The 25250-nt window shown below is 38.1% G+C and overlaps 1 protein-coding gene and 1 long non-coding RNA gene across 3 annotated transcripts; one reads left to right on the forward strand and one right to left on the reverse strand.

Moving 5' to 3' along the window:
• GPX7 (glutathione peroxidase 7) lies at positions 1–8955 on the forward strand. Its single transcript, XM_064428889.1, has 3 exons — positions 1–275; positions 6321–6582; positions 8393–8955. Exons 1-3 carry the CDS (start codon positions 69–71, stop codon positions 8554–8556), a joined length of 633 nt encoding a protein of 210 aa, XP_064284959.1. The 5' UTR covers positions 1–68; the 3' UTR covers positions 8557–8955.
• Positions 960–25186, reverse strand: LOC135305350 (uncharacterized). Of its 2 annotated transcripts, XR_010366566.1 has the most exons (3): positions 16232–25186; positions 4957–5059; positions 960–1837 (listed from the first exon to the last, which is right to left on the reverse strand). It is a non-coding gene; the product is annotated as an uncharacterized LOC135305350 (long non-coding RNA). The 2 variants fall into 2 exon arrangements; XR_010366565.1 differs by lacking the exon at positions 16232–25186 and having other exon boundaries at positions 4957–6326.
• Between the last annotated feature and the right edge of the window lie 64 nt (positions 25187–25250).

Genomic DNA, 25250 nt, shown 5'->3' on the forward strand with positions numbered 1-25250 from the left:
CTTTGCGGCACGAGGCGTTTGCGGCAGCGGCCGCGCCGGGGCCGGGCAGAGCGCGGCGGCCGTGCAGCATGCTGGACCCGGAGGGCAGTGTGGAGCACCAGCCTGCCTCCTCCTTCCCCAAAGTGCTCCTCATCCCTCTAGCCATGCTCCTCGCAATTGCAGCGCTCCTGCTCTTAGCCTTTTCCGCCACGCGGCAGAAGGAGCCTGATTTTTACACTTTCAAAGTGGTAAACATCAGGGGCAAGCTTGTGTCTCTGGAGAAGTACAGGGGCTCGGTAAGTGCGGCGGGGAGGGGCTCGCTGCCGGGCCGCCCTTGCATGCCGGCGGGGCAGAGCGCTCGGAGCGCGCACGCCGGTGCCTCGGGCTGCTCTCTCCGTGCCTCTGCCCTCCTGAGCTCGTCTGGCTAACCCCGGCTCCTCTCCAATAAAGCGTTCGCACTCTAACCCCCGTGTGTGTCCGCGTCTCTGCTGCGGCGGCCGCCTGTAGACGTGGCAGGCGGGGAACGCTGCCCTCCTGCCGACTGCTCTGGGTTCTGCCTGTTCCATTGGAAGCTCAGGAAGTTTGTGTCTTTGTGTAGCTTACTCTTGGAGTTTATTTCTGCCTTTTAACTGCATGACTCCTTGTGTGTTTTTCTTACTCAAATCCCGTTCCTTTTTAGTGATCCACATTAAAAAAGAAGGGATTTGGTCCGTGGCGGATGGAGTTAACAGATTTCCCCGTAGTTAGTAAAAGCATGAGACATTACAAAGTATCATCGCATATGAAAAATTGTAACAACATCATGCAAATTCTTCCCTCGCTTTTTACTGTGGCAGTAGGTAAAAGGGCAAAAACGGCAGGTAGATAAAAGCACATAGGCTTTTATGAATGTCTTCTAAATTGTATTTACATCTTACATTAAGTATTTTTAGGCAGAGTTTTCCATACTATTTTAAAACAATGTCCCCGACTATAATCTGATTTCACTTTATTTTATTAGCGGTTTGATCATCTAGAAAAGATTGTCAGTACCTATGGAAAATGAAAAGAGGACTTAGCACATTTATTATACTTAATACTATAACCTCTTATAGCCCCTTTCACAAATCATAGAAGCTAAAATCAACATAAATCCCACAAGTGACACATTGTGATACAGTCAGGCAGTCCAATATTTTCACTGCTGCCCAAAAAGGCAGCATCACTTCTCATTTTCACCCTTTTTCTCCAGCTTTGTATTTACACCTTCCTTTTCCCCCTCCTCAGATGTCTGAGCTCACTGGTCCAGAGCAGCAGGTCACTAAAACATTGGCAGGAAGACAGAGAAAGCTGTATAGGGAGGTGCACATTTTCCTGAGCTCAGCAGAAATGGATACTGGTGGATTTGGACCGAATGAGAGGCCTAAATTCTATCTGGTCAAAGTCCTCATCCCCCTCCATTCACAACTGAGATACAGCAGAACTGGTCCCCTGCCCACTCAAATATCTATGCTGGAGAAAATCATGGAAGCTGTTTAATATTAAGCAATATTTGTGCTTTTTAAATGAGCTCCTTCCAAAGGCTCTGTCAATATATCCTGTTAATAGGGCATGTTTTGTCTGCATGTCATCTGCTAATCTGAATAAGCAAATACCACCTGCAGCTTCTCTATCTCAGGGCCAGAATCAACATGGAAGGGAGTTAAGGGGGAACTTGGAAGAATTCCTTACAGCCACTCTGCAGAGAGCTGGGGGTGTTCATCCCCTCTGGAATGTCAGGAACGGGCAGGTTCAGGGTGTGTGCTGTTTCCCAGGGCTGTGGTTCCAGGCCACCCTCGAGGCATGGTGGGTTTCATAAAAAGGAGCTCTAGAGCTGTATCTGGGAAAGATAATACCATTGATGAATGGTATTCTTTGATCTCTGCTAGGCCACATGGAATAGTTTATTCCAAAAAAAGACATTCAGCTTCTGTGTGGAATAAAAGATAGATTTGCATTCAGAGATCCTATTAATGTTCAGGCTACCTGCTCTTTGATAATGTATGTGGACAATTTTAAAGAAAATTACAGCAATAAAACACATCCCTTTCTGTCATTATGTTGCCAGAACTCAGTATAATGATAGAAAAAGGTTAATTAAAACTCCCATTTATTTCTTAAAATAACTTGCTTAAATCTGCAGTTAGATAAGTAATGTTAAGGCATAGGTTTATCATAATATTTTAAAACTATTAAAACAAAGAAAATATTATTAAAGTACTACGTGTGTGCTGGGGGTGTTTTAAGGAAAGTGAGTCACTAGTTAGCTCCTGGAACAATAGTCTGCTAATTGCTAAACCAGCTTTTACCAGCCTTAAGCTTTCTGGCAGATGTAGAGAAGACATTTTTTTAATTCAGTCACTCAGCTAATTTATTTCAATAACTACTTAATTGGTAGTCAAGAAATTTACTAGGAATTGAAAAATCCAAGGGCTTCCAGACTCTAAAAAATTAATAAAGTCTGCAAATTCTAAAACCACAAGAGCCATGCTAATATAAACAATCAGTGCAATTCATGACTAACAGGATCATTCTTCAATAAATCATTATTAATATAAACTTGTGTCTCTTCAGATCATTGGAACCATTTTTTCATAGTAAGAAAAAAAAAAAGACTGATTGATATTAATTCTCTTTCTATTCGAGTGTATCTTGATACGAACCACAATTACCCTCTCTTATATAGTAAATAAAAGGAGGACTGTTACCACTGAGAAAAGAGTTCCACAACTGAAATAGATCAAAAAACTCTCTGGTTCACTGTGTTGTGGTGATCATCCTTCTGTGGTTTTTCCATGCTACCATAAAATGTTGACCCATCACTCATCTACATTAAAAACTATGGACAGTGGTTATGGTTGGACAAGAATCAAGAGGATCCAAACAAGATTAGTTTTCTATCTAATCTAATTCAATAATCTTATATTTCATTATGTGATCTGTAGCTGATATCCTGTAAGAGGTAGTATTCTTACCAAAAATAGCACCTATTTGGGAATCAGAGCTCCCAGACATCAACTGTTCCCTGCTGTGTTTGTGGCCATCTTGATGTAGTGGTACCAATCTGCCACCCAGCTAAGTGCAGTGTGCTGGGGTGGAATAAAGCAGGGTCAGTGCAGTGCCTTTGGAAATCTTGAACCTTAGGTACTATAATCATGGAAAAGCATTAGGCACTATAACAATTGAAGTATTATTTTAAAGTAAATATTATTACTGAAAGTACTGCTAGGCACTTTGGAGCTGGGCCCGCTGCAATCCAAGACTGTGGTGTTCCTGGGTAAGGATAAATGCACATCCCCTGAATTACTACACAAATATTGCTGTGTGTTCCATGAAGGTGACAGCTCAGTGAGTTGGTGCCATCTGACACTTGTGGCTGGTTCTTCCATAGTCACATGGAGCCAATTAAGAATTTCTGGGTCTAAAAACCCAAGTACCTGTTGTCTCTGCTGACAGATCCATAAAGGGTTACTTGAAGCTGAGACAGATTCCTAAATGTGTCCCAGGATTTTTCCCTAAAGGAGGCACTCTGGTGTAAACATTAAGAAGAGCAAGAAGAGTATTTGCAGTGTTAAATGAGTTTACTACTAGAATGCATAGGTTTTCTAAGCAAAGGGAATGATAGTTTTAAGAGGTGAGACAACAGCTGATAAAGAATTTAGCTGAAATGAAATCATTTTTGTGAGGTCCATTGAACTGTTTGCACTGCACACTAGGTGGTGTGCTTGACTTGTACTCTCAGAGCCCAAAGTCAGGCATATTGAACTTAATTTAAATCATTAATAGTTGTAAGAAGTCAAAGTACAGCCTCTACATGAGATCAAAAAGAGTGACTGTTATTTATTAAAAATAAAATGCACACAAAAAAAAATCACAGCATGAAATCACTTCTAATACCAGACATCTGGAAGATAACTTAGGAAAGATTTTTAAATAATCATTTTAAACATTCATTGAGAAATACTAATAGATCACAGAGGTTTTCATTATGTATGTTAGTTATACTTTTAAGAGGTTTGCACTATTAAATTATGGAGTTCAGTAATGGAGAATTCAGTTACAGCAAATGCATTTTTCTAAGGAAAAAAGAGAAGCATAATGTGTCTGCCATCCCAAGAAATGCTGAATGTAGTTTCCATTTGTTTGGGGGGAATATGTTTGGAAGTTTGAACTGTTGTCACTGTGAGCTCTCAAGCCTTTCCCCACCATGCCAAGAAACTACTGGTTTTAAAGAGCTGTAAATTAAAATAGTTGTTTCTTTTTGAGTGAATCCTTTCAAGCCCTCTTTTTACTTAAAAGCAAGTAAAAGTTATAAAAGCTTAATTGTTTTCACTAGCAATTCATATTTCATATCTGCTTTAATGTGAACACAATGCCTACACAACTTTATTTCCCCCAAACCTTCAATGACAAATTTTTACATTACTCTTCTATTTGAGAGCAGGTACCAATAGAGGTGAATTCAGTAAGGTGTATGAATACTTCTGCATCATGAAAATTAAAAAAGCTTCTGAAATTTCATGTGAAAGAACTACGTGTGACTTCAATTCTTAGTGATACAATTTATCTTTACTTCATACAAAACTACTTTATCACTATGCTTGATAAACCAGATTAATTGAAAAGAACAGAATTGCCAATAGTTATTTTTATGTCAGATAAACTAATTCCATTTCAAATGCTGAGAGTCTGCAACAGGAATTGTTCTGTAATAAAATTATTACCTCTTCTCTGAAAAAAAAATCTAATGATATGCCATAACTTCAGATGTTTTAGGAGACTGAATTTAAAATTTCAGACAGAGCTTATAAGTGTTGTGTGAATGAAAGTGATGATTTGGAGGTGAGGTGGCTGCAGGTCACTGTTCATATACAAGAGTACAGGGGTTGTTTAGATTGTATCCTTTTGACACACTCCACCACCAAGAAGATTACACCAACTTGTGCTTTGAAAGATTACCTGTCCTCCAGGGAAAACAGTGCCACTCCAAATCCACTTTAAATTCAGTAGCTGGACTTCAATGGTCCTCGTGGGGCCTTCCAAGTCAGGATATTCTATGATTCTATGATAGCCATACAGTTATACAAAGCAGAAAACACACAAAGTGTTAATGTTTAATGTAAGAAATTACAAATATCAACATCACCTTAGCTTTTTCTTCATTCATTCCTACCCCTTCTACACATCTTATCATAAGATCCCATATATTACCCAGATATGTACCTTTTTATGCCAGTTTGTTTTGTGGCTTTAAAAACACTATGCAAATGTAGCCATTTATTTTTCACTAAATATAATTTATTTAACACATCCTATTTTCTTAAATACTTTTGTATGCAAGTATTAGGATGGACTCAAATTGTGTAGAACGTGTGGCAGCTCACACAAAATTCGTGAGAATAACAAAACTATAAGTCTAAAATTCTAAAAGTTACTTAAGGCTAAAATTATCTCAAAAACCAATGAAAAATTCTTCAAGGCTTAGAGAAACCATAATATGTGTTAGGTCACTCAATATCCCCAACAAATTCTCCTGTTCCTATAGTGCTCTCCTGTCTGTGGCAGCTCCCTCCCAGGTGGATCTGTGCTGGCAGACACGTGCCTGGTGCCCACATCTGACTGACACACACACAGCATTGAACATGGTCCACTGCAGGAATGATTTCAAAGGATGGTGGGCAGCCTTCACTTCTTGGAATCTCTAATTGAGGCAATAAACCTTTGTGCAAAAACTGTTGTCATTTTGTCACAACTGAGTAGATTTACTCTGGAGTGATGGGAAATTTTACAGCTCACACTACACAGAGCAACCCCAAATCCTGTAATTGCTTTTATTAACTTCCAGGTCAAGACCTCTACACTGGCAATGATAAAAGGATCAGACATTTCTGCAAGGCCACTTAATTTTGAGCAAGAAAACATGCTGCAGAGCAGATGCTTCACAACAGATAAATAAACAACCAATATTACATTGATTTGCAAGTTTCGTTCATGCAACTTGGTATATCTTAGCTGGATAGTCACTTCTTATTATGCTTAGAAACTGTCCAAAAGGCAGAATGGAAAACCACAGATTCTCAGTGAACTGAAGATTAAGATTGATTAGCAGTTGGCTGATTATCTTAATGCTTGCCAAAGAGGAATACATAAAAGAAATATTAAATCTTCCTTTTGTGAACAGAAGTCAATGTAGTCTCAAATATGTGTTCAGTCACAATTTCCTAGACATATTTTTTTTCTTTTCAAATAGTCTGCATTCCAGCCTACCTGTTAGAAAACTGACACGTGCAACACATTTTTAAATGTGCTCTCTTTTTCTTCAGGTGTCTCTAGTTGTCAATGTTGCGAGTGAGTGTGGGTACACAGACAGCCACTACAAGGCCTTACAGCAGCTGCAGAGAGACCTGGGCCCATACCATTTCAATGTGCTGGCATTCCCCTGCAATCAGTTTGGGCAGCAGGAACCAGACACCAACAAAGAAATTGAGAGCTTCGCACGAAAGACTTATGGTGCCTCCTTCCCCATGTTCAGCAAAATCACAGTCAGTGGAGCTGGTGCAATTCCTGCCTTCAAGTACTTAATTGGTGAGTAACCTGGAATGCTGGAGGGTTGTTTCTCTCCTGCAAAGAAGTTCTCTGGCACAAAATACCATCCAAAGAAACAAGAGGTGATTGTGCTCACAGAGCTGTCAGGCTCAAAGAGGTCAGAAGTCATGTAGTCCCTTCTGCACAAGGCAGGATTTCTTTCTGTCACTTTCATCTTACCTTCTGAAAAGATTCCAGAGATGAAGACACATCAATAGCAGATGTCCTGTAAAAGCTGCTCCAATAAACCTCTGCATGGAATACAGGCCTTGAAATGCTCTCCTCTAGGCATACAATACCCTGACCTTCCTTTTTCCACTTTGCAGCTTCCTAAGTGCTCCTCCTGTGACATGAGTGCTGCAGATTGAATTTATAAGATTCATCTCTAGGGCTGTAGGATAAGTGGAAGTGAAGCACCTCATAATTTACTTCAACAATCAAAAAGTGAAACCAAGCACTAGACAATGTCCTTGAATATTCCCTTCCTCATTCCTCCCCAAGCACTGGAACAGCCACACTGGGCAGTTCCTCCAGTTCCAATCTGCTTTAGAGCCAGCACTGACACCTGAAGAGGTTTTGCTGGTTCTTACCAGCCAGCAAGGCAGGATGCTCCCTATCAAGGCACCACTTTTCTTGCACTGAACAAATGCTCTAAATACCATTTAAATGCAATATTAAAATGTCAGTCTTAATCCAATGTGAAGGAAATGTCTTTCAGCAATGAAACACAGGAAAGCTCAGTGTGACACAATATCACTTGAGCTGCATTCTGAAAGGACCATACCCCTGCTGCCTCTCTCCAGCACCACAGTGTTCTCCCAAATCCCGCTGAATTTAAAGGAGTGTGGATATTATTTTTGACTACCCCAAGCTCACCTCCTTCCATGGATCACTCTGCTAGCCAAATTTCCCTGTAATCCTTTTCACATTCTTCCATGCCTGTTTGCCAAGGAGAGTTGTTCCTGCAGACGTGTCCCAGGAAACTTGCAAAACTTGTGTTTCCCTGCTCGCCTGCCTGCAGGGGGAGGCTGCTGGAGGCTGAGTCTTTATTCAGCACAATGACAACACAGTTAAAAGTGTGGGTCTGGCTGGGTCTTGATGATACATTGAAATAACTTCTGATTCCTTAAGAAGTTTGCCCAGTGTATAATCAGTGGAAAAAATATGCTAATTTTCTGTAGTGTCTGTACTTGTGCTTTTAGGGGGATGAGGTTCCTGGTCTATTTGAAAGTCCTGGAAATGTTGTTAGTCACATAGCAGAAGAGCAAAGGGTAAGAGTGTGACTCATGTAAAAAGGTATGTGATCAGGAAGGGGAAAACTGTAGTAGATGAGAATTATGTGGAAACCTGGAACAATTACTTTGTTATTTCTTCACGTTGCATTTCTTGAAACAATCTTATGAAGCACATGGTATTGGGTGCTTTTGGAGGGAAAATTCCGGATAAGCAAGTAATCAGTCCTGGTACAGCTATATTGTCATGCCAAATTCCATTTTCCTATCCTGTTCAACTGTATCATGTATATCTCTATAGCACAGCCCCACACACATGCCCTCACACACTTCAACACTGATTATTGTGCTTTCTCCTGGCTCAAGCTTCCCTGTTTCCATTAGTCTCCAAGGGACTACTGTCTAGTTAAAGCTGTCTGTCAGAAAATTAATCTTATTCAGTCTGAACTTCCTCTTAATTTTACAGTCCTTCTTCCTCTGCGAGGTTAATCATCAAATTGACATGAAGAAATGTCAGGAATTGGCTAATGTGGTTTTCTAATATTTAAAGTTTTTTTTTTTTTTTCTTTCCCATGTAGATTCTACAGGAGAAGAACCAACCTGGAACTTCTGGAAATACCTGGTGGGCCCCAATGGGAAAGTAGTAAAAGCCTGGGACTCTACTGTCTCTGTGGAAGAAATAAGGCCCCATGTTACAGAACTTGTAAGGAAAATCATCCTAAAGAAGAAAGATGAATTATGACTTTCAAAAATCCCAGCATGCCAATTGCATCTTAATTGAGAATTAGGGCTGGACTTTGTCTTTTCACATTCCAAAAGAGAGGATATAGGGAAAGGAAATTATGACCAGTTGAATCTGTATTCACCATCTAAGAATGCAGAAACCAGCAAGTTAACATAGTCAAAGTAATGTGATATTTTTCTCTGACCAAATTCAGTTTGAATTTTCTAGGAAAGAAGAAACCTTCAGCAATTGTTTCTTCCCCAATTCAATTATTAGTTGTTGGTAACACTAAAGGAAGTTAGTTCGTATAGGAAGATCAGAATAATGAGAATGTCCTAGCTGGGATCTCCCTGATATCTGCAAATCTGTTGTCATATTTTGATTGTAAACTGAATAAAATAAACAGCAAAAAGTGCATGATTGACTTAAGGCATGTGCTAAGAAGAGGGCCAAAACAGATAACTTCAGACCAGGCAGAATTTGCATTTTCCAATTACCACAGCCAAACATAACTAATTTCACCTGTATAGAAAGTTTAGAAGGGCATGGAAAAAACACATCTATAAAGCTTAAATGAAAGAAAGATGAAGACACAGGCCCTGTAAAAATTCTCCAGAATCCATGAGATGAATTTCTGCTTTTTTTCACCTAGATTATCAGATGATATTTAAATAGTCATTCAAACATCTGTAAGACCAGAACATGAAATGGTTATTTCTTTCTTTTTCTAGCATTTTGCCTTAGAATTACTCTCCCCTCATAAAACTGATGTTAAATTTATTTTTCAATTTATAACACTATCCAATTTAGCTGCATGTACAGAAAAAGATCAGACAACCAAAATATTTTTCCATGAAAATAATTTTTCAAATATTTAATTTTTGCATAATGTTATATAGTTTAATGCCACATTAGTGTTACAAATGCTTGATGGAGCCTTTTTCAACTGCAGCAGTCAGGCATCTGCTCAGACTTCAGAAGTCCCTAGCTCATGCCAAAATAATAACACTAACATTTGCAGCCTCATTGTTCCTTGACAGAAACCCTTTGAAAATCCTGTCAGGAAGAACTCTTTTTATCTCAAGAGAAACCCAATGTTCCCATCCTGTTAACCTCAGGATGCCTTAAGAAGAATCTAGCCTTGTCCAACTGCAGTATTATTGAAAAGTGAAAGCCTGTTTTGTGCTTTCTGATGCTTTCAAGTAGCACAAACAATGTTTGTCCATACTGTTGTCAGGGCCCATGTGTGCAAACAAGCCTTAAGTGACCCGACCGTGGTAAAAACTTTCCCAGCTCCTCAGTGCCATTAGAGCTCTTCAGTGTCCAAATAGGCTCTAGTTGAAATCAAAGGCAAATATTATGGCATGGCCTGGCTCATGGGACAAGAGGGAAAAGAAGAATACTGACTGGACTTGTTCTCCATGGAAGTAAGAGCTCCAGGGACTTCAGGATTTGCAGGGAGAGCACGAAAGGCAGAGATTGTACTGCATAAAACAATCTCAAATTGCCTGAAAGAAGCTGAGAACAAAGTTTTTAAGTTTCAGTGAAAAAAAAAGAGGTAGTGGAAGAGGGAATAAAAGGAAGACATAATAGAAGAACATAAAAGGAGAAATCAAGTAAAAAAGAAAGGAGAAGAAAGTGAAAAGACAGTTTGCAGCCAAATAATCTTTGGGACAAAAGGGGCACGGAAATGTTCAAGTCTGAACATTGATACTAATGAGTACGTTCCAAGCTCTATCAGCTACTTCTCACTTGAACTGCAACCTAAGAGTGCAGGAAATTGATGCTTGTGGCAGTGAATATCTGTATTTTCCTCCTCTGATGCTGAGAGAAGTGAACCCTATGCCTGATTCAGTCATTTAGTCTATTCTTACATGGATCACTCTAAGACAATGGTTGCTAAGGATATCACAAAGGAAGGAAAATCAGGCCCATCTGATACTGTGCAGGGACAGGGAATCCAACTCCTAGAAAAGGAGGTCTTTTTTACTCCACAGACTGCTTCTCTTTTCTCTGTCCTTTGATGCTAAGGCAATGCCCAGCACGCAGTAAGCACGTGCTGCAGGGCTTAAAATTTTCTCCTTAGAAAGCTTGTTTCTATTTTATACCTAAAGCCTGGATGAGACCAAACCAGGCAATGAAAAATGATTTAAGCATTTTCTATTTCCATTTTGTTTGTCCAACTTCAAACAGAACTCAGGATTTGCATAGAAACAATCTTCTATTTTCTATTAGACAAGTTCTACAAGCCCAAAGAGACATAAGGGCAAGGATGAGTTGGGAAGGTTTTGTCTTGTATGGACAAATATTGTTTGTGCTGCCTTTAAAAGCATTACAAGGCACAAAAAAAGCTTTCACTTGTCAATAATACTGCAATTGGACAAGACTAGATTCTTTTTAAAGCATCCTGGAGTTAAGAGCAGGGGGACCTGAGCATTATGCTTTTGTTGAGATAAAAAGAGTTCTTCCTGACAAGACTTTCAAAGGGCTTCTGTCAAGGAACAATGAGGCTGCAATTGTTAGTGTTATTATTTTAGTGTGAGTGAAGAATTTCTGCAGTCTGAAGTCTGAGCCTGAGTGCTAAGAATAACTCCAGACTGGTGCTGTCAGAATTGGTGTTCTTACAAGTTTGGCCATTTAAAGAGAACTAAGGTAAGTATTACATATGCAAGACTTGAAAAACAACATATTTGAGCAGCTACATGATTTTAAGCACATAACTACTTTCTCTGAACTTAACAGATACATTTTCATTATTAAATTAGGCATGGCATAGATTCCATACTTTGTTGCACTGAATCAGTTTGTAGAACAAATGCTTTGGTCTTGTAATCAAAGTTCTGGAGTAAAACAAAATATTCTTGGTTGTAGATTAATACATATCTGGTCACACTGTAAGTACTTCATGACTCCCTTGTCAGAAAAAATGCAAATCAAATTGCACTGAGTTGAATTTGGCTGTTGAGACTATAGAGAGAGCATGCAGAGATCAGAAATTACTTTTTTTGCCTTGTGAATTCTAGCACTGTTTTAATCTGACAGAGATCTTCCCTACAGCAAGTTCTGAAAACTGTAAACCAGCTCTGAATTTATAGCATGAGACTATTTTTCCTTGCCACTTCTCTGCTTTGCAGAGAAAATAGTAGTGTGTATTAACAGATGAGCACATTGATGCATAGAGAACAATTGCCTTGATCATCTAAGACTTGATCTCCTACAGTTTGCACATTTAAAGGTGTGAACTCTTGGCCTGTTGATTTAAACTTAAACGAAGCACCTGAACACGAATGTGTGCAGCCATGTGCACCCTCTGACATGCCACAGGGAAAAGAAATCATTTTAAAGCCTAAATGTAAGTTTAAAATTAGGCAGGCTTTTGATCTTTTGAAATTTTCTCTCATAAAGAATGCAATAATCAGACCTACATGAAACCAAAGTTCTGTTTTGAAATGGGATATGATACATTGAAATAGAGCAATTGAGTGAAGCAATAGACAGGGCCTTTTTTGTCATTATAAGGAGAACAAAGCCAAATACACTAGTTATCCTGACAGTCACATCTGCTGTTTTAGATAGATGATGGGGATGTGTCACTTGAGTTTCTATTGTGATTTTAGTCAGAAGCTTCTTTAGTGGCAAACCAGACACAATTTCTCTGTGCTGGATGGTACTCAATTTATCCTTTCAAACACAATAGCATCTCATTCAAGAAACTGCTTATGTTAGTCAGGATTTTCAGAAGACTGGACATCTCTTTGGTTAAGCAAACAAATTTTATGCTACCTTTGATTATTGAATCAACCAAATATATTTTATGCAGAGATAAATCTATACTATTCTATTCATAGAGCCAGATGGAATTTAACAAGCTTATTTCTGATTCATTCATAGAAAGTGTCAAGTAAGCAGAAAAATCAGGTATTCTCTGTGACAATTAACAGATCCTGCAGTAAAAGCCTCACTGACAAAACACAAAGGAGTTTACAAACATTTTGACAGATGAGACACTGAAATCACCAAATTTGAGGGCTAATTAACCAAAGTAAAGCTCCATAGCAGAGACTTCCACAGAGCAGAAGGAAATCACTGAGCTGTACCAACCATCATCTCAAAGCTGATCTGTGATCTGGTGCTACAGCTGATTCACCCACCTAGGCAGCTCACAAACACAGTGATGCCCACCATACAGGATAAGAAACAACAAAACATCTTTTATGCCAACCCTGCAGCACCCTGGCATAGACAACAGAGCAGGCTTTCCTAGTGACAGTGGCTGCCCTTTTGCAGCTGTCTCTGCACAGCAGCTGAGGTAGCCCCAAGCAACTTTCCATCCGCAGCCTAGAAAACCTGACCCAGGCCATCAGTCCACCTGCCTAAGAGATAAGATGGGCTGCTTTATCTCAAAGCACAGCACAATATCTGCTCAACAAGATCTTCTAAACTTACTCCTGGAAACAAGAAGGATTGAAGGTTCATTGTGCTTTGAGTGAGCAGACTTGTATTCTGGAAGGTAAGCACAGATGTGAAAGTTTTCAAGGTGATTCTGCCGAAGGGGATTCTTTTCCCCCACTCAAGCAGAACTAACAGCATCTACCTAGTCAGGGCCAGATTCTTCCTCAAGCACTAATTAATGGAACAGTAACAGTAAAAGGAAATAATAATAGTCTAGAACAATAGAAAAGACTGAAGCACAATTTTGTGGAGAACAAACTTGGTAATGCCTGATCTATAATTGCAGTTCTGTGGAACCCTTCCTCATCAGACAGAAATTACAGATATTCCAGCTTCAGGGAGCTGTAGTTTTAGCTTCCTTAAGTGAAAGATGCAGTGAGAAAGCTGTTAGTATATTATATAAAACAGTCCTCTGGTTTTTTTTGTTTTTTTTTTTGTCCCCCTTGCCCTAAAGGCAAGGTTGTTTCATCATAATTAGTGCTTTCATCTGAATTATAGGATGAACCATTATATTTTTCTTTATCAAGCAAGGAAATCTGACAATGATAAACAAAGAACAGCTGGCAAGGAAAATATCCATAACCCACAGATTGTTTATCCATCCTTTGGAAAAGGGCACAATAGTCAAACTGTTCCTTGTAAGCAAAGAACTTGCTGAATTCCCTGTTCTAATTATAAATCAGCTTCTCTAACCCTTAGTTAGAGTCACATCACTCATTCTGATTTTTCATTACTGCTATATTCAGAATACTTCTTATTTTATTACTGATATTTTCCTGTCCTCTGGAGAGAAAACTAACCACTAGAGATAAGCAGGAAAATGTCTTTCTGGCATATAAGCATTTTAGATTTGAAATCTCTTCCAAATCTGGGCACAGTATTTTAAGTTTTCAAGAAAAAGTAACCCCTAAACTGTCAGTTTGCTTAAGCTGAAGCATTTAGCTGGATACAACTGATGAGAAACATTTCAAAGGTGATATTCATATTTTCAAACTTTATAAATAAAATATTAGCAATGAAAATAATTTCAAAAAAATTAGAATCTAAATGCAAATATAAAAAGCTTTTATAATTTTAAAATTTAAAAAATTTATTTTGTGAATGTTGTCAAAACATATTTTTCTACAAGTTTCAGCTTAGGGAACAGTTTGGTTTAAAAGAAATTGACAATTCTTGTTCTTTTGAAAATGTCTTGCTGTCTTCAGAGACTACCAATCTATTCTGCCTTTAGCTATACTGAAGTCAACAGGAATATATCATTGAGTAAAATTGCAATATCAAGTCTCTGTTTGATTATATGAATCACTTGGTTTTATTGAATACTGGGAATTGCAAGACACCATTTCTAGTTGTTTACTGCATGCTTAGTAAATGTGTTTGTCAAGCCATTAAGAAACTGGGAACAAAGAGTTCATCGAAACAGATGCAGAAAACCAAAACATTTCAAAGAACCGACTTAAAAATAATATCATGTGAATAATTCATGCAGTTAACATGTAATCAGCATAATTTTAATAATTTAAATTGAAGAAAGGATGTAAACCAGATTTCTTTTTCAGATTTTAGGAAGGTAAGGGAACACCAATAGACAGTCAGCTGATAAGGGATAAACTTTTCCCAAGTTTTAAGTGGGAAGCTATATGCAATGAAAAGGTGTCATTGTATGTACAGATGGAAAGTTCAGGGTAAATTATTTCAATGCCAGATGAAGATCTTAGGGCAGAGGCATACTTTTGTTATTAAGCTTTAGTAAAAACTGAATTACTGCAGCTATGGCAAGTGGATGCATAATCCTCTGTCATGTACTGGGAAATTTTTCTGCCCTGTGAATATTTAATCTGGTCTGATATAGCTCTCTGTCAATCTCACCTGTCAATTTAAAGTTCATTGCTTTTCTAGCCTTTTACCTCTGACCATTTCTTCTGGTTCTTTCCTTGATGTCTCCTTCTGACACAATTACAGGTTGATAGCCCACTCCACAAAGTACCTATTGAAAAGTATTCTTAAAGCAGCTGTTAGTAGGTCAAAACACAATAGACAAAAGAAGGAAAAGGAGTCCACTGGAATGTGTTATGATTTGAAGCAATTTTATTTTCTCTCTCTGATCAGACATTATTTTCTCACTTTCTCACTCTCTCTATAATTATGGAGCAGGACAACAAAGGACAAAGGAGACATTTAGGATTCTTATGCTGGCAGTGTGTTGAAAGGGGAGCCCAGGATGGAAGAGGATCATTCTAGTTTGGTGCCAGGACTGGTAGTTTAGCTAATTAGATTTTAGAACAATGAACTCTGCTTACTTGGTGGAGTCATTCTGACTTGGGTCTCAAAGAAAGATCTGGCCATACTTTTGTGCTGCAAAACTCAACATGAGCCTCAGCCTCCTGTGCTTCTGCTAGAAAAACTGCTCCACTGCCCAGGATCAAGGCTGACTGAATCTCTGAAAATCTCACTGGAGAAAATCTCCCTGAAGAAAATATCTCATGAGTCTGTCCCAAGATATGCTCTTCCTTACACTCTGTACCAGGTACAGAAGCTCAGTAACTGCTACCAATGACAAGATCAATGAACAAAAATTACCCAAGCCTCCTGTGCATCCCAATATTACAGCAAGTACTTGTCTATTTTATATCCTGCAAGAAATCATTTCTAAGCACTTCAATATTTATTGAAAATCCTCCTGAAGAATCCTTGTCCAAAATATTGTGTACTAGTCTGAAATGTGCCTGGTCCTTCCAAGTAAACAGTACTATGAACCTCTTGCTGGAGACATTTCTTTTTCAAGGACACACACCTAATTATTTTCTTCCTTTCAAGAGCATTTTGTACACATTAAATCACTGCATGTAAAAAACCTGCTGCAGATTTCTGTATCGTGCAGTGTTCAGACTGGGTGCTCTCAGTGCTGGACTTGGTTTCTTGCATTGGAAACCTCTTCTTTCTGACATGAAGCATATGAATTAATCAGTCTGTCATCTTCTTTTCCTCTCATTTAGTAGAGTTGATAATACTAGGCAAAATATTTGTTAGTTAATTAACAAGTGAATGAAATTACATCCTACGTGGAGACTGGTCTTAAAAGATGCAGTATAATATGAACACAAGTCATAAATTAATAAACTAATAATGTTGTATACCTTCAAGAGCTACAGAGATGCGTTGGAAGGACCAAGTGCTTAGCATCTATAAATATTTGGCCTTTTTGTGTATTAAGTCTCTACCAGCCAGCTTATAAACTCACATTCTTGTGGCCCTCAGTTGGCTTGAAAGTCAGAAATGAAGGAAATCAGCTGTTCTCAGGAATCATCTTGAGTCACAGTAACTGGGGAATAATGAACTTAAAAACACTTGAAAAAAGAATCACTTATGCTTCTAGCACATCAATGCTGCTTGGTTAGTGGTCTTAGTTCATACACTTTGGTAGCTTCCAAAATAAGTTAAAAGCCCCCTCAATATATACAGCAACTCTGATAATTACAATTCCACTGGTCCCTTTCCTGTTTGCCATGATTACCTGTTGGGAAGAGCAGGATGACGTCTCTGGGACTCGATGGTGACTCACCAAAGAGTGACCTCATGGCAGGGGACTGATTTTGTTACCACTATTCTAAATACATTTCAGCCCTTGATTTATGAGCTGAATGGATTATTTTCTAAAATGAATAGACAGTGAAGCATCTGTTATTTCCAGAGAAGTAATGCACCAGCACCCTCCTGACTGTCAGGCCAGGTTTTCTTTTGTGTAGGCTTGCAGCAGTGAGGCAGCACACTTGTTATTTCCCTTCCTTGTGCATTCCTTTGTGGAGGATGACCTTTTTAAAAGTTATTACAATAATTGGAAAGTTATTATAATAATTGGTGCAAGACTTAAATCAGTGAGATGACGCTGCATTATTTCAAAAGAAAGCCCACAAAGTTTTTTACACTTAAAACCAAATATTTCCATATTGCTGATAGCACAGAACCACAGAATATCTCTGTTTGGAAGGGACCCATAAACTCATGGAGACCTGCTCCTCACAGGATCACCTCATTCACATTCTGCTAAAAAACATGGGCAATTTCCAGATATAAGGGTTCTTTTTGTAGAACAGTTAGGATTTCAAAATTCCTACACCCAACAGATAATGTGGAAAGCTGTTATGTTAGGTGGATTCCTACTTATGTTTGGTCTTGTATAGGATGCTGATTTTATTTGTTTATATAATCACAATTATTGGTTGTTTGTTGTTTTTTTAAACAAGATTTGAGACTTTCTGAGAATAAATTGCAGTAATATAAAAACATTACAGATTTCCTATAGGCATTATTCTGAAACAGAAAAGATATTAGACTTTAGAGTGGGAGCTTCTAATGTAAAAATGTCTAGTGTAATAAAAAGTCTGAATTTTAGGCCTATTACAAGATAAAAACCCCAAATTTCCATTGGAACAGGCAGTGCAGTGCTTGTGTCTCAGCCTGAACATTTTGAATGTAAAATTTAAAATACAATTTGACTACAAAATAGCAAGCAGTGACTCAAAAAAACCCCAACCAACAAAACATTGAAATTCATCTTTTTTTCTTCTTATCTTTCTTTACATCGATACAAATGCTGATTTAAAGCCCAACAATAAAAAGAATCACGTGAAATCACAGTCATACCTGTGCACTCACAGCTAACAGTGACTGCACTGGCTCTGAAGCAAAAAGGCTTCACACCATATTTATGTTTACACGGCTGTACATGTGCAAGATGGAAGCATTCCCCAATAATGGAACCAGCTGATTGGGAAAAACATCTGTGTGCTGCTTTGGAAAACTTCCTGGCATGAAGTGAATCAACACAGGCTGCTAGGAAACATCCATGACCAAAATTGATGTGGTGACTTCGGCCTTTCTTCAGCTCTTTTTCCACTGACTGTACACCTCAATTACCCACACACTGCTCTGCTCATAGGCTCAAGCTCTTCAGGAATCCATCCAGAACTTCCAAGACAAGCTCTTGCAGTTTTTTTCTTCATCTGAGGATCCCTTGCTTTGTATAATTCAGATTATGTAATTATGGCTGAACACCAACCAGGCCTTGGCTGCCTTGCTTTCACAAATTTACACTATTTGGACAGTTATTCCATGAACAATTAAGACTTGGCTTTTCTCCACCAGGATGGAGTCTCAATTATACCAATGGAAAAGCAATTTTTCAGCAGATCTTTTTGTTAGCCTTTAAATTCAACTTTAGTTACAGAAAAAACCAAACCATACCCCCCACACCAAAACCAACCTAAACAACAGTCATTTAAAAAATTGTAGAATACAGATTTTCCAATTTTTTTGAATAAATGTTAAATGCTTTATTCTAAATTTAATACATACTGAATGTAATGAGGTTCAAAACAAAATATGAATATTTTTAGCAAGATGAAAACCGAGAATGTTTGCTACTGATGGAAGAACTATAGTAATAATAAGGAATGGTAAAGTAGAAGATTTTCAGTCTAATATGGTAATAACTATATTCTGTTACTGAAATTTATAGTAACCTCAGAGCATTGTGAAAAAAAGGCTTGATATTGATCTTATGGATGAAGCCACCAAGCATGTGGGTAATATCATTTTCCCAAAAGCATGTAACAAGTGAAAGAACAGTAAAGAATAGAACTTAATCTTCTGCTTCCAAGTTTGTACAGATGTCTCTACTACCTTTAGTAAATCCAACCAGAGAAAGCCAGCCATCATGTGAAAGTTGATTATTTTGGCACCAGTAAAAGCGAGAAATAGACAGCAACAGACAAGTGAAGTAATTACATTTGTTTCCATAAGACAAACAACAATGCTACTGTAAATTAAGGTAGTTTAGCTTGATTCTGCTTTGACTTCTCTTCTTGAGATGTGCATCATGCCCATGACAATGAGCTGCACTGATGCATTCCACTTCAGTAGCAACAGAGAAACAATGCCTGTCAAAATCCCTGGTGGAAATTCCAAGTATGGAAGAATGATGAGAAGATGGTTAGGATGAACAGATACAATACATCTTATAGCTTCATCCAATTTCTAAGAGAACATCTGATTACTGAGACTAACACAGATGAAGTGAATCCCTCCTGTGAGATGTAGCTGGGGATCATTTCACCAAGGCAGGACTGAGGAGGTGAAGATCTGACCCATGGCTCACCTGGCCCAGCTTCAGAGGTCCAGTCTGTCACCCAGAGCAATTCCATTAGTTACAGATTGTGTGGTAATCAGGTGCTCTGAGAATGAGGGATACGTAAAGATTACATAAGATTAAGAGATAACAGTTGCATTTTAATAATTATTGTGCAAATGTAGTTAAGTTGAAAGACCTGTAGCTGTCTCAAAGACATAAAAACCATTAAACCTCTAGTTATTATTAGCAGTCTGTATCCCTTTAATGTTCAGAGCCATCTTACCAGAGGATAAACTATGTTAGGTGTTCATAATAAGAATATATTTTTTATTTTTCCTTTGGATCATCTGTTTATTTTGGACAACTGCTGCTTGTATCCACTGCTGAAGTGAAAAGGGATTTGAAACTGAATAAGGCTTTCTAATTTCAGCCAAAGACAGAAGGGCTGTGGAAAATGGTTCTCTTTACAGCATCCCCAATCTAGTAGTGTTCAGAGATGGAAAACAAACTCACCTTCAGCACCAGAAATGAGAATCAAAACTGAGCTTTTGAAGCTAGAAAATAAAATTGAATATCTGTCAAGAAAACAATTGCTAAGAAAGGCTTGTGAGCAATGTAGCAATATTAGGAGTGAAACACCCTCACATCACAGAACACTGGAAAAATGAATCACTATCTGTGAGATGATCACAACTATTACCAAAAACCATGGCTGAAGTAGTTCTGTAATCCCACTAGGTGTGGTTAACATTCAAAAACAACTTTTTGACCATGCTTTAGAAAAGGGCAAGAAAATAAAGTAATTAAAGACTCGTGAAATGAGTTGAAATCTCACCAAAAGTTGTGTGGTTATTAGCTCTAAGTCTGGCATTTCTAAATTCTGAGTAACCCAATAATCCTTGAATGTAATTTTGTACATGTAATTTCTTCTGTTTGAAAACAAATGGAGAAAACAAGAGCAGAATCTCATGTTGGCAACGACATGAGTCATCTGAAATATTTCAAACCACCATACAGAGTTTTGCCACGTGAATTAATGAAATAAGAAAGTGACTGTTTGTCATCATATGTGTGAAAGATAACTAAATGAAGCAGACATTTTTCCAGAGGATTTAAACATATTTGCTGATGAAAAAGGAAACAAGCAGACAACTTATGTTCTGTTCCAAGCTTCATAGGTAGGGCACAGAGTTCCTGTTACTCCAAAGACTGGTCATCTTTGCCTTGTCCTTTCAATTTTCCTCTTTCCTACTCCCGTTTCTTCACCTTATCCCTGTTCCCTTTAACTGCCAAACCCCAGCCTTCAATTCCTACATCTGTCATGCCACTTCCAGTTTCTTAACCCAAAATGGGTCAGAGCCCAACTCTTTGGCCTTAACACCTTCTTTCACACAGGACAGAAAACTTCAGTCCCAACAATAAAGCTTTTTTTAAATAAGAAGCAATTGTAAATAGGCTCCTGTAGGAAGTTTCTCTCCTGCTGCAGAATTTTAACAATAGATGATGTTACCCCCTACACATAAAGACATTTGTGTGGGTGGGTTAAAGAAGAAGAATTTTTGCTGCTATTGGTATCTGCATCTCTTTGAATTATAAATTAGAACAAAAGTTCTCTGTGATGGCTAAGTGACAGAAAGGATTCTGAGCCAAGGCACACAAAAATATGCAAAAAAATGTATATAATTTTGTAACAAAACAACTTCTGGTATTTGAAAAATATGCTTAATAGGACTCAATCTAAATTATTGGCCTAAGAGTTTGAGGAAAATGAAGACAATGAAAATCTTCAGTTTGAGTTTACCATGAAAATGGTGGGAAGATATTTTATTGTATTATTTATTCACGGATATGTAGAAGTCAGCACTTCAAACCTGTTTACTTAGGTATTGCTCTTTAAGCTTCAGTTTTAGACAAAGTAAATTCAAAGCGTGATAGAAAGTGACAATTCATATAAGAATCTATAATTTTCTGGTTTGTCGCTTAGTGCAGAATAAATGCTGAAAAGATCAAGAAACTTACATGTTTTACAAGTGCTACCTCTGATGGAGATCTTGCTTAAATAGTCTGAAATAACAGGCCCATCATTTCTAACTGTCTTGTGATTGAGGAACTGCTTCAGAATTATCCCCATAATCATCCCCTACATACAGAAGCTACATCTTTCTAGAACCTTTTAAAGTTTGCATCCTTCTATTCAAGTAGAAAATGCATTACAACATATATTTGTGTCTCTAAAATTATAAATAATTATATTTTGCAAGCAGGATAAATGAAAGCAAAGTTAAATGCTTGAGGCAGTGTCAGATTGACTTTTTGTAAGTAAGGAACATGCCAGTTTTGTGCTTTCTACTCAGATAAGTAAAAACTATTTTTCTTTCTGAAAAGGAAGAAGAAATGAAAACCACTCCACAAAGACAAACTGCAGTGAAGACTATTTATTTAGGTTCATTTTTGAAAATTATTTCATGCGTCTGACTGTTCTACTTCTAGATAAAAAGGTGAGATTAGCTTCACTGAGTCATTATTCTGAAATATTTACCAATAACAGCACACAAACACTGTAGAGAATGAGGCCATTACACAAACACAAATTACTTATCAGAGCTCCATCCTCACTGCAGAATTACCATATCAACACTTCCTACTTCTCTGTTTCACTGATTTTCCCTCTTAAAATTTTGATTTAAACCTCCTTGGAGCGTCAAATTCCTGAGGCTCAATATTGCTTTCTGCTTCTTCATTATTTAGTTCTGTGAAGCAGAGACAGTTGAAAGTCAAAATCTATACCCTATATTGACTGGGGGAATCAATTAGAGGATAATGTGTGTGAAGTACAGTTAAAATGACTGGGAAGATTGGTAGGCTCCAGAGTGACATGAAAAACTCCTATAATGATGCTTTATACATGTGTTCCCTTGCACAGAGAGGATCTCAAACTGCAAACACTTTTGCATACAAGTGTCAGACAACTCCATCACTATCACAAATCTGCAGAGTTACAACTGGGAAAGCAACTTGCTCACAGGCGGCTGAATTGAGAGCAGAACCCAAGATGTATCATATACTCTTGATTGATTTCAGTCCCTCACTAATACACACACGTTCTTTTTTAGTCCTCTGAGTGACAGCATCTCACTGTGCTGCAAGTACACACCACCTAAAACTTCTGTGCCCCTTTCTGTTTTGAGCCTTATGCTGTCATCTGCCTTCCTGAAGCGCCCGCTGCTCGTGTAACATGATAAAATATGTTATCTACATTAACTCTGATGTCAATTTAACTTTTTACTCCTAATCACAGCTTGTTACGCCATCCTGGCATGACAGTTTTGTTTAATTGCATAATTTGCCACCAGATTACTTTTGAAAGTAATTTATGCAGCTCTTTGCCAATTAATAATTAGGTTGTGCTCTTAAGGAAAACCTTGCATGTAGGTTTGAGGATTGATGCTGATCTAGACACCTATATCATAGTTCATCTTTAACTTTCTGTGGAAGTTTGGCTGGTAGAAGTGTGTCCCACAGCAGTTAATATGAATGCTTGTTTTTAGCTTTTAAGTAGTGGTCAGTGCAGAAGCACAGTTCACTTTGAGTTGTCTCTAAATGGAATTTCTAAATCAAGAAGTTTTAGCTTCTCTCTCAAGCCTCCTTTGCTCTAAACTGTATCAGCCAGAAAAACTCCTGTAATTTGCTGGAAAATTAAACCAGCCCAGTTCTGCTGGCCAATATCTTGTGGAGTCAGGATAAGTAAATAAGAGGCTGTACACTTTTCACAGTAATTTTAGCTTAGGTGAAGATCACAAAAATGCTGTTCTAATTATTGCATAGACAATGTACATATGTTTACATTCATGAATTCATCTGCAAGGCTTGAAAGCAGTTATAAGAAAGAGAAAGCTGCAGTTCCATGGCCCCAAGTGTTTTGAAGACAGGCTTTAAGTACAGCCATAGCAGTCTCTTGGAAACCAATGTGAGTAACAGCAAATCAGTTAAAGATTTGCAGAAGAGTCTGGGTTGCAAGCACCCAAGAAAGTTTGCATATTTTACCAAAATTAGAGCTAGAGCTTCACTGCACAAGGGACTCATATTCACAAGGATGACAATTCAGCACTCAGAGAACAGAAGTATCCTGCTTTGGATACAATTCTGAAAGCTGCTCCTGAATACCTGGATATATTGTCTCTTACTTCCAAGTGTCCTACAATGGTCTTGGATCCGTGTTTCTCTGAAGGATGGATGACCTCATTCTTAGGTTGAAACACACTCCTCACTCAGCAGAGAGAACTTGTCATCTGTGTAGTAACTTAAATTGATTTTGATAATAGTGAAGAGAGAAGAAAACGTATTTTATGAAGTCTAAACAACTAACTCTTACTGGAAGAGGTCTGTGTTTTGTAACTGGAATGATAAAAATATATGATGTTTTCTTCTGATGGATGATGCACATGTTCCACTGGTCAATGAAGAGCCTCCCACTCCCACTTCAAATCCTGTTTCTGAGTGTCTCATCAAAAGAGAATGGTTTTATATTTCAATCCTCCAGCAATTACGTAGTTAATTCAGTCCCTGAGGTAGATAACTCAAACATAATTTCAAATGTTTCACATAAATCTTTCCAAATAATTGCAACAAGAAAGCACACTAATTATTGTCACCCAGTAATCACGGCAAATACAAATTGATTGCATGGTATAAATGAGTATACTGATTGATGAAACAAACAAACAAAAAAAATGTTGTCACCCCAGAACATTTCATCTTTCTTTGAAACAAAATTTCTTTAAGTTTGGACAAAGGATCCACCTTTGCTCCAGCTCTGACACAGGTCTACCTTATACTCTTTAAGTATGAGTCCAAGTTTTTGTAAGACTGAGCATAAAACTGGGATGGGTAATTTTATTTGTTCCACATCACTGCAGTAATAGTTCTGAGAAGAACATAGTTATCTGAGTTCTGACTAATGAGAGAAAAATCTCCAAAAGTAAAACAACAGTGTGAAATACAAAATTAACCAAGAATGTTCTCTATTCCTGAAAGTCTCTTGACCACTGGATTTGGGAATGCTCACTTGAAAACATGAACTGAATGACTCCAGGGTTCATGACTCTCTGCCCTGGTTATTGAATTTGGGTATGAACAGAACCTCAGTGAAAACAGATCAAGAAATTATAAGACAAAGAAAAAAACAATCCCAGACAGATAAAGAGAATCAGAGAGAAACACAAGGCTAGCAATTCACATTTTGGAATGAAACAGTTATTAGCAACTGATGAAGGTACTTAAAGACATTTCAAGAGATTAATACTAATAAGACTGGTACTGGACATATCTCCATCCTGGGAAGTTGTAAGACTTACTTAGGTCTCTGTTGTGAACACTGGATTGGCAGCTTCACAAAGTCTTGACAGAAGACTTTGTGAAGCTGCCAATCCATGTGAAGCTGTCATCCAAATCCATGACATTTACCCGTGCACTTAGTTTCAACCACACCACATATTGTTTAGCTGACTGATTGTACACATGATCTGGGCAACCAGCTGATGGCTTTTGACTGAGATTCAGCTATCCTTCCCTCATTAGAGACCTTCCTCAAGCACAGAAAAACACCCCCCATGTCTTTGTGACTCAAATGACCAGGAGATTGGTCTCTTAATCTCAAATAACACAAGACACGCAATTAAATCCTAACACGTACTGACACTATTGACACAACTGAGGTGAAAAGGCTGACTTGTGGTCTTTGGTAGATCATTTTCCTGTATACATTTCAAATAAGTCAATCCTCAATTTTATAATTAAAATAATTGATCTGATTCTATCTGATTTCATCAGAACAACTCAAGTGATGAAGTTACAACTCTGACAAAATCTCATTGTCATCTACCCTTTTTCTTTGTTGATATTCAACACTCGAAACCTCCTGATCTCCCCTTTTCCGGAGTCTTTGCACCAGCCACATCACTGTCATTCATCCTCTCACTTTGTGCAGTGCATCTTTAAGTGTTGAGCCTGGTTTTAAGCCGGAGCTTTCCCCCCTCATCAAGCCAAGGGGGCCAGACTCTTACAGAAGTGTGATCCCTCCCCATGCTCTCCCTGTTTTGCCTGTCCTGAGACCACACCCAGCCGATGAGTA

Source organism: Passer domesticus, chromosome 7 (assembly GCF_036417665.1).
Source record: "Passer domesticus isolate bPasDom1 chromosome 7, bPasDom1.hap1, whole genome shotgun sequence".
Lineage (NCBI taxonomy): Eukaryota > Metazoa > Chordata > Aves > Passeriformes > Passeridae > Passer > Passer domesticus.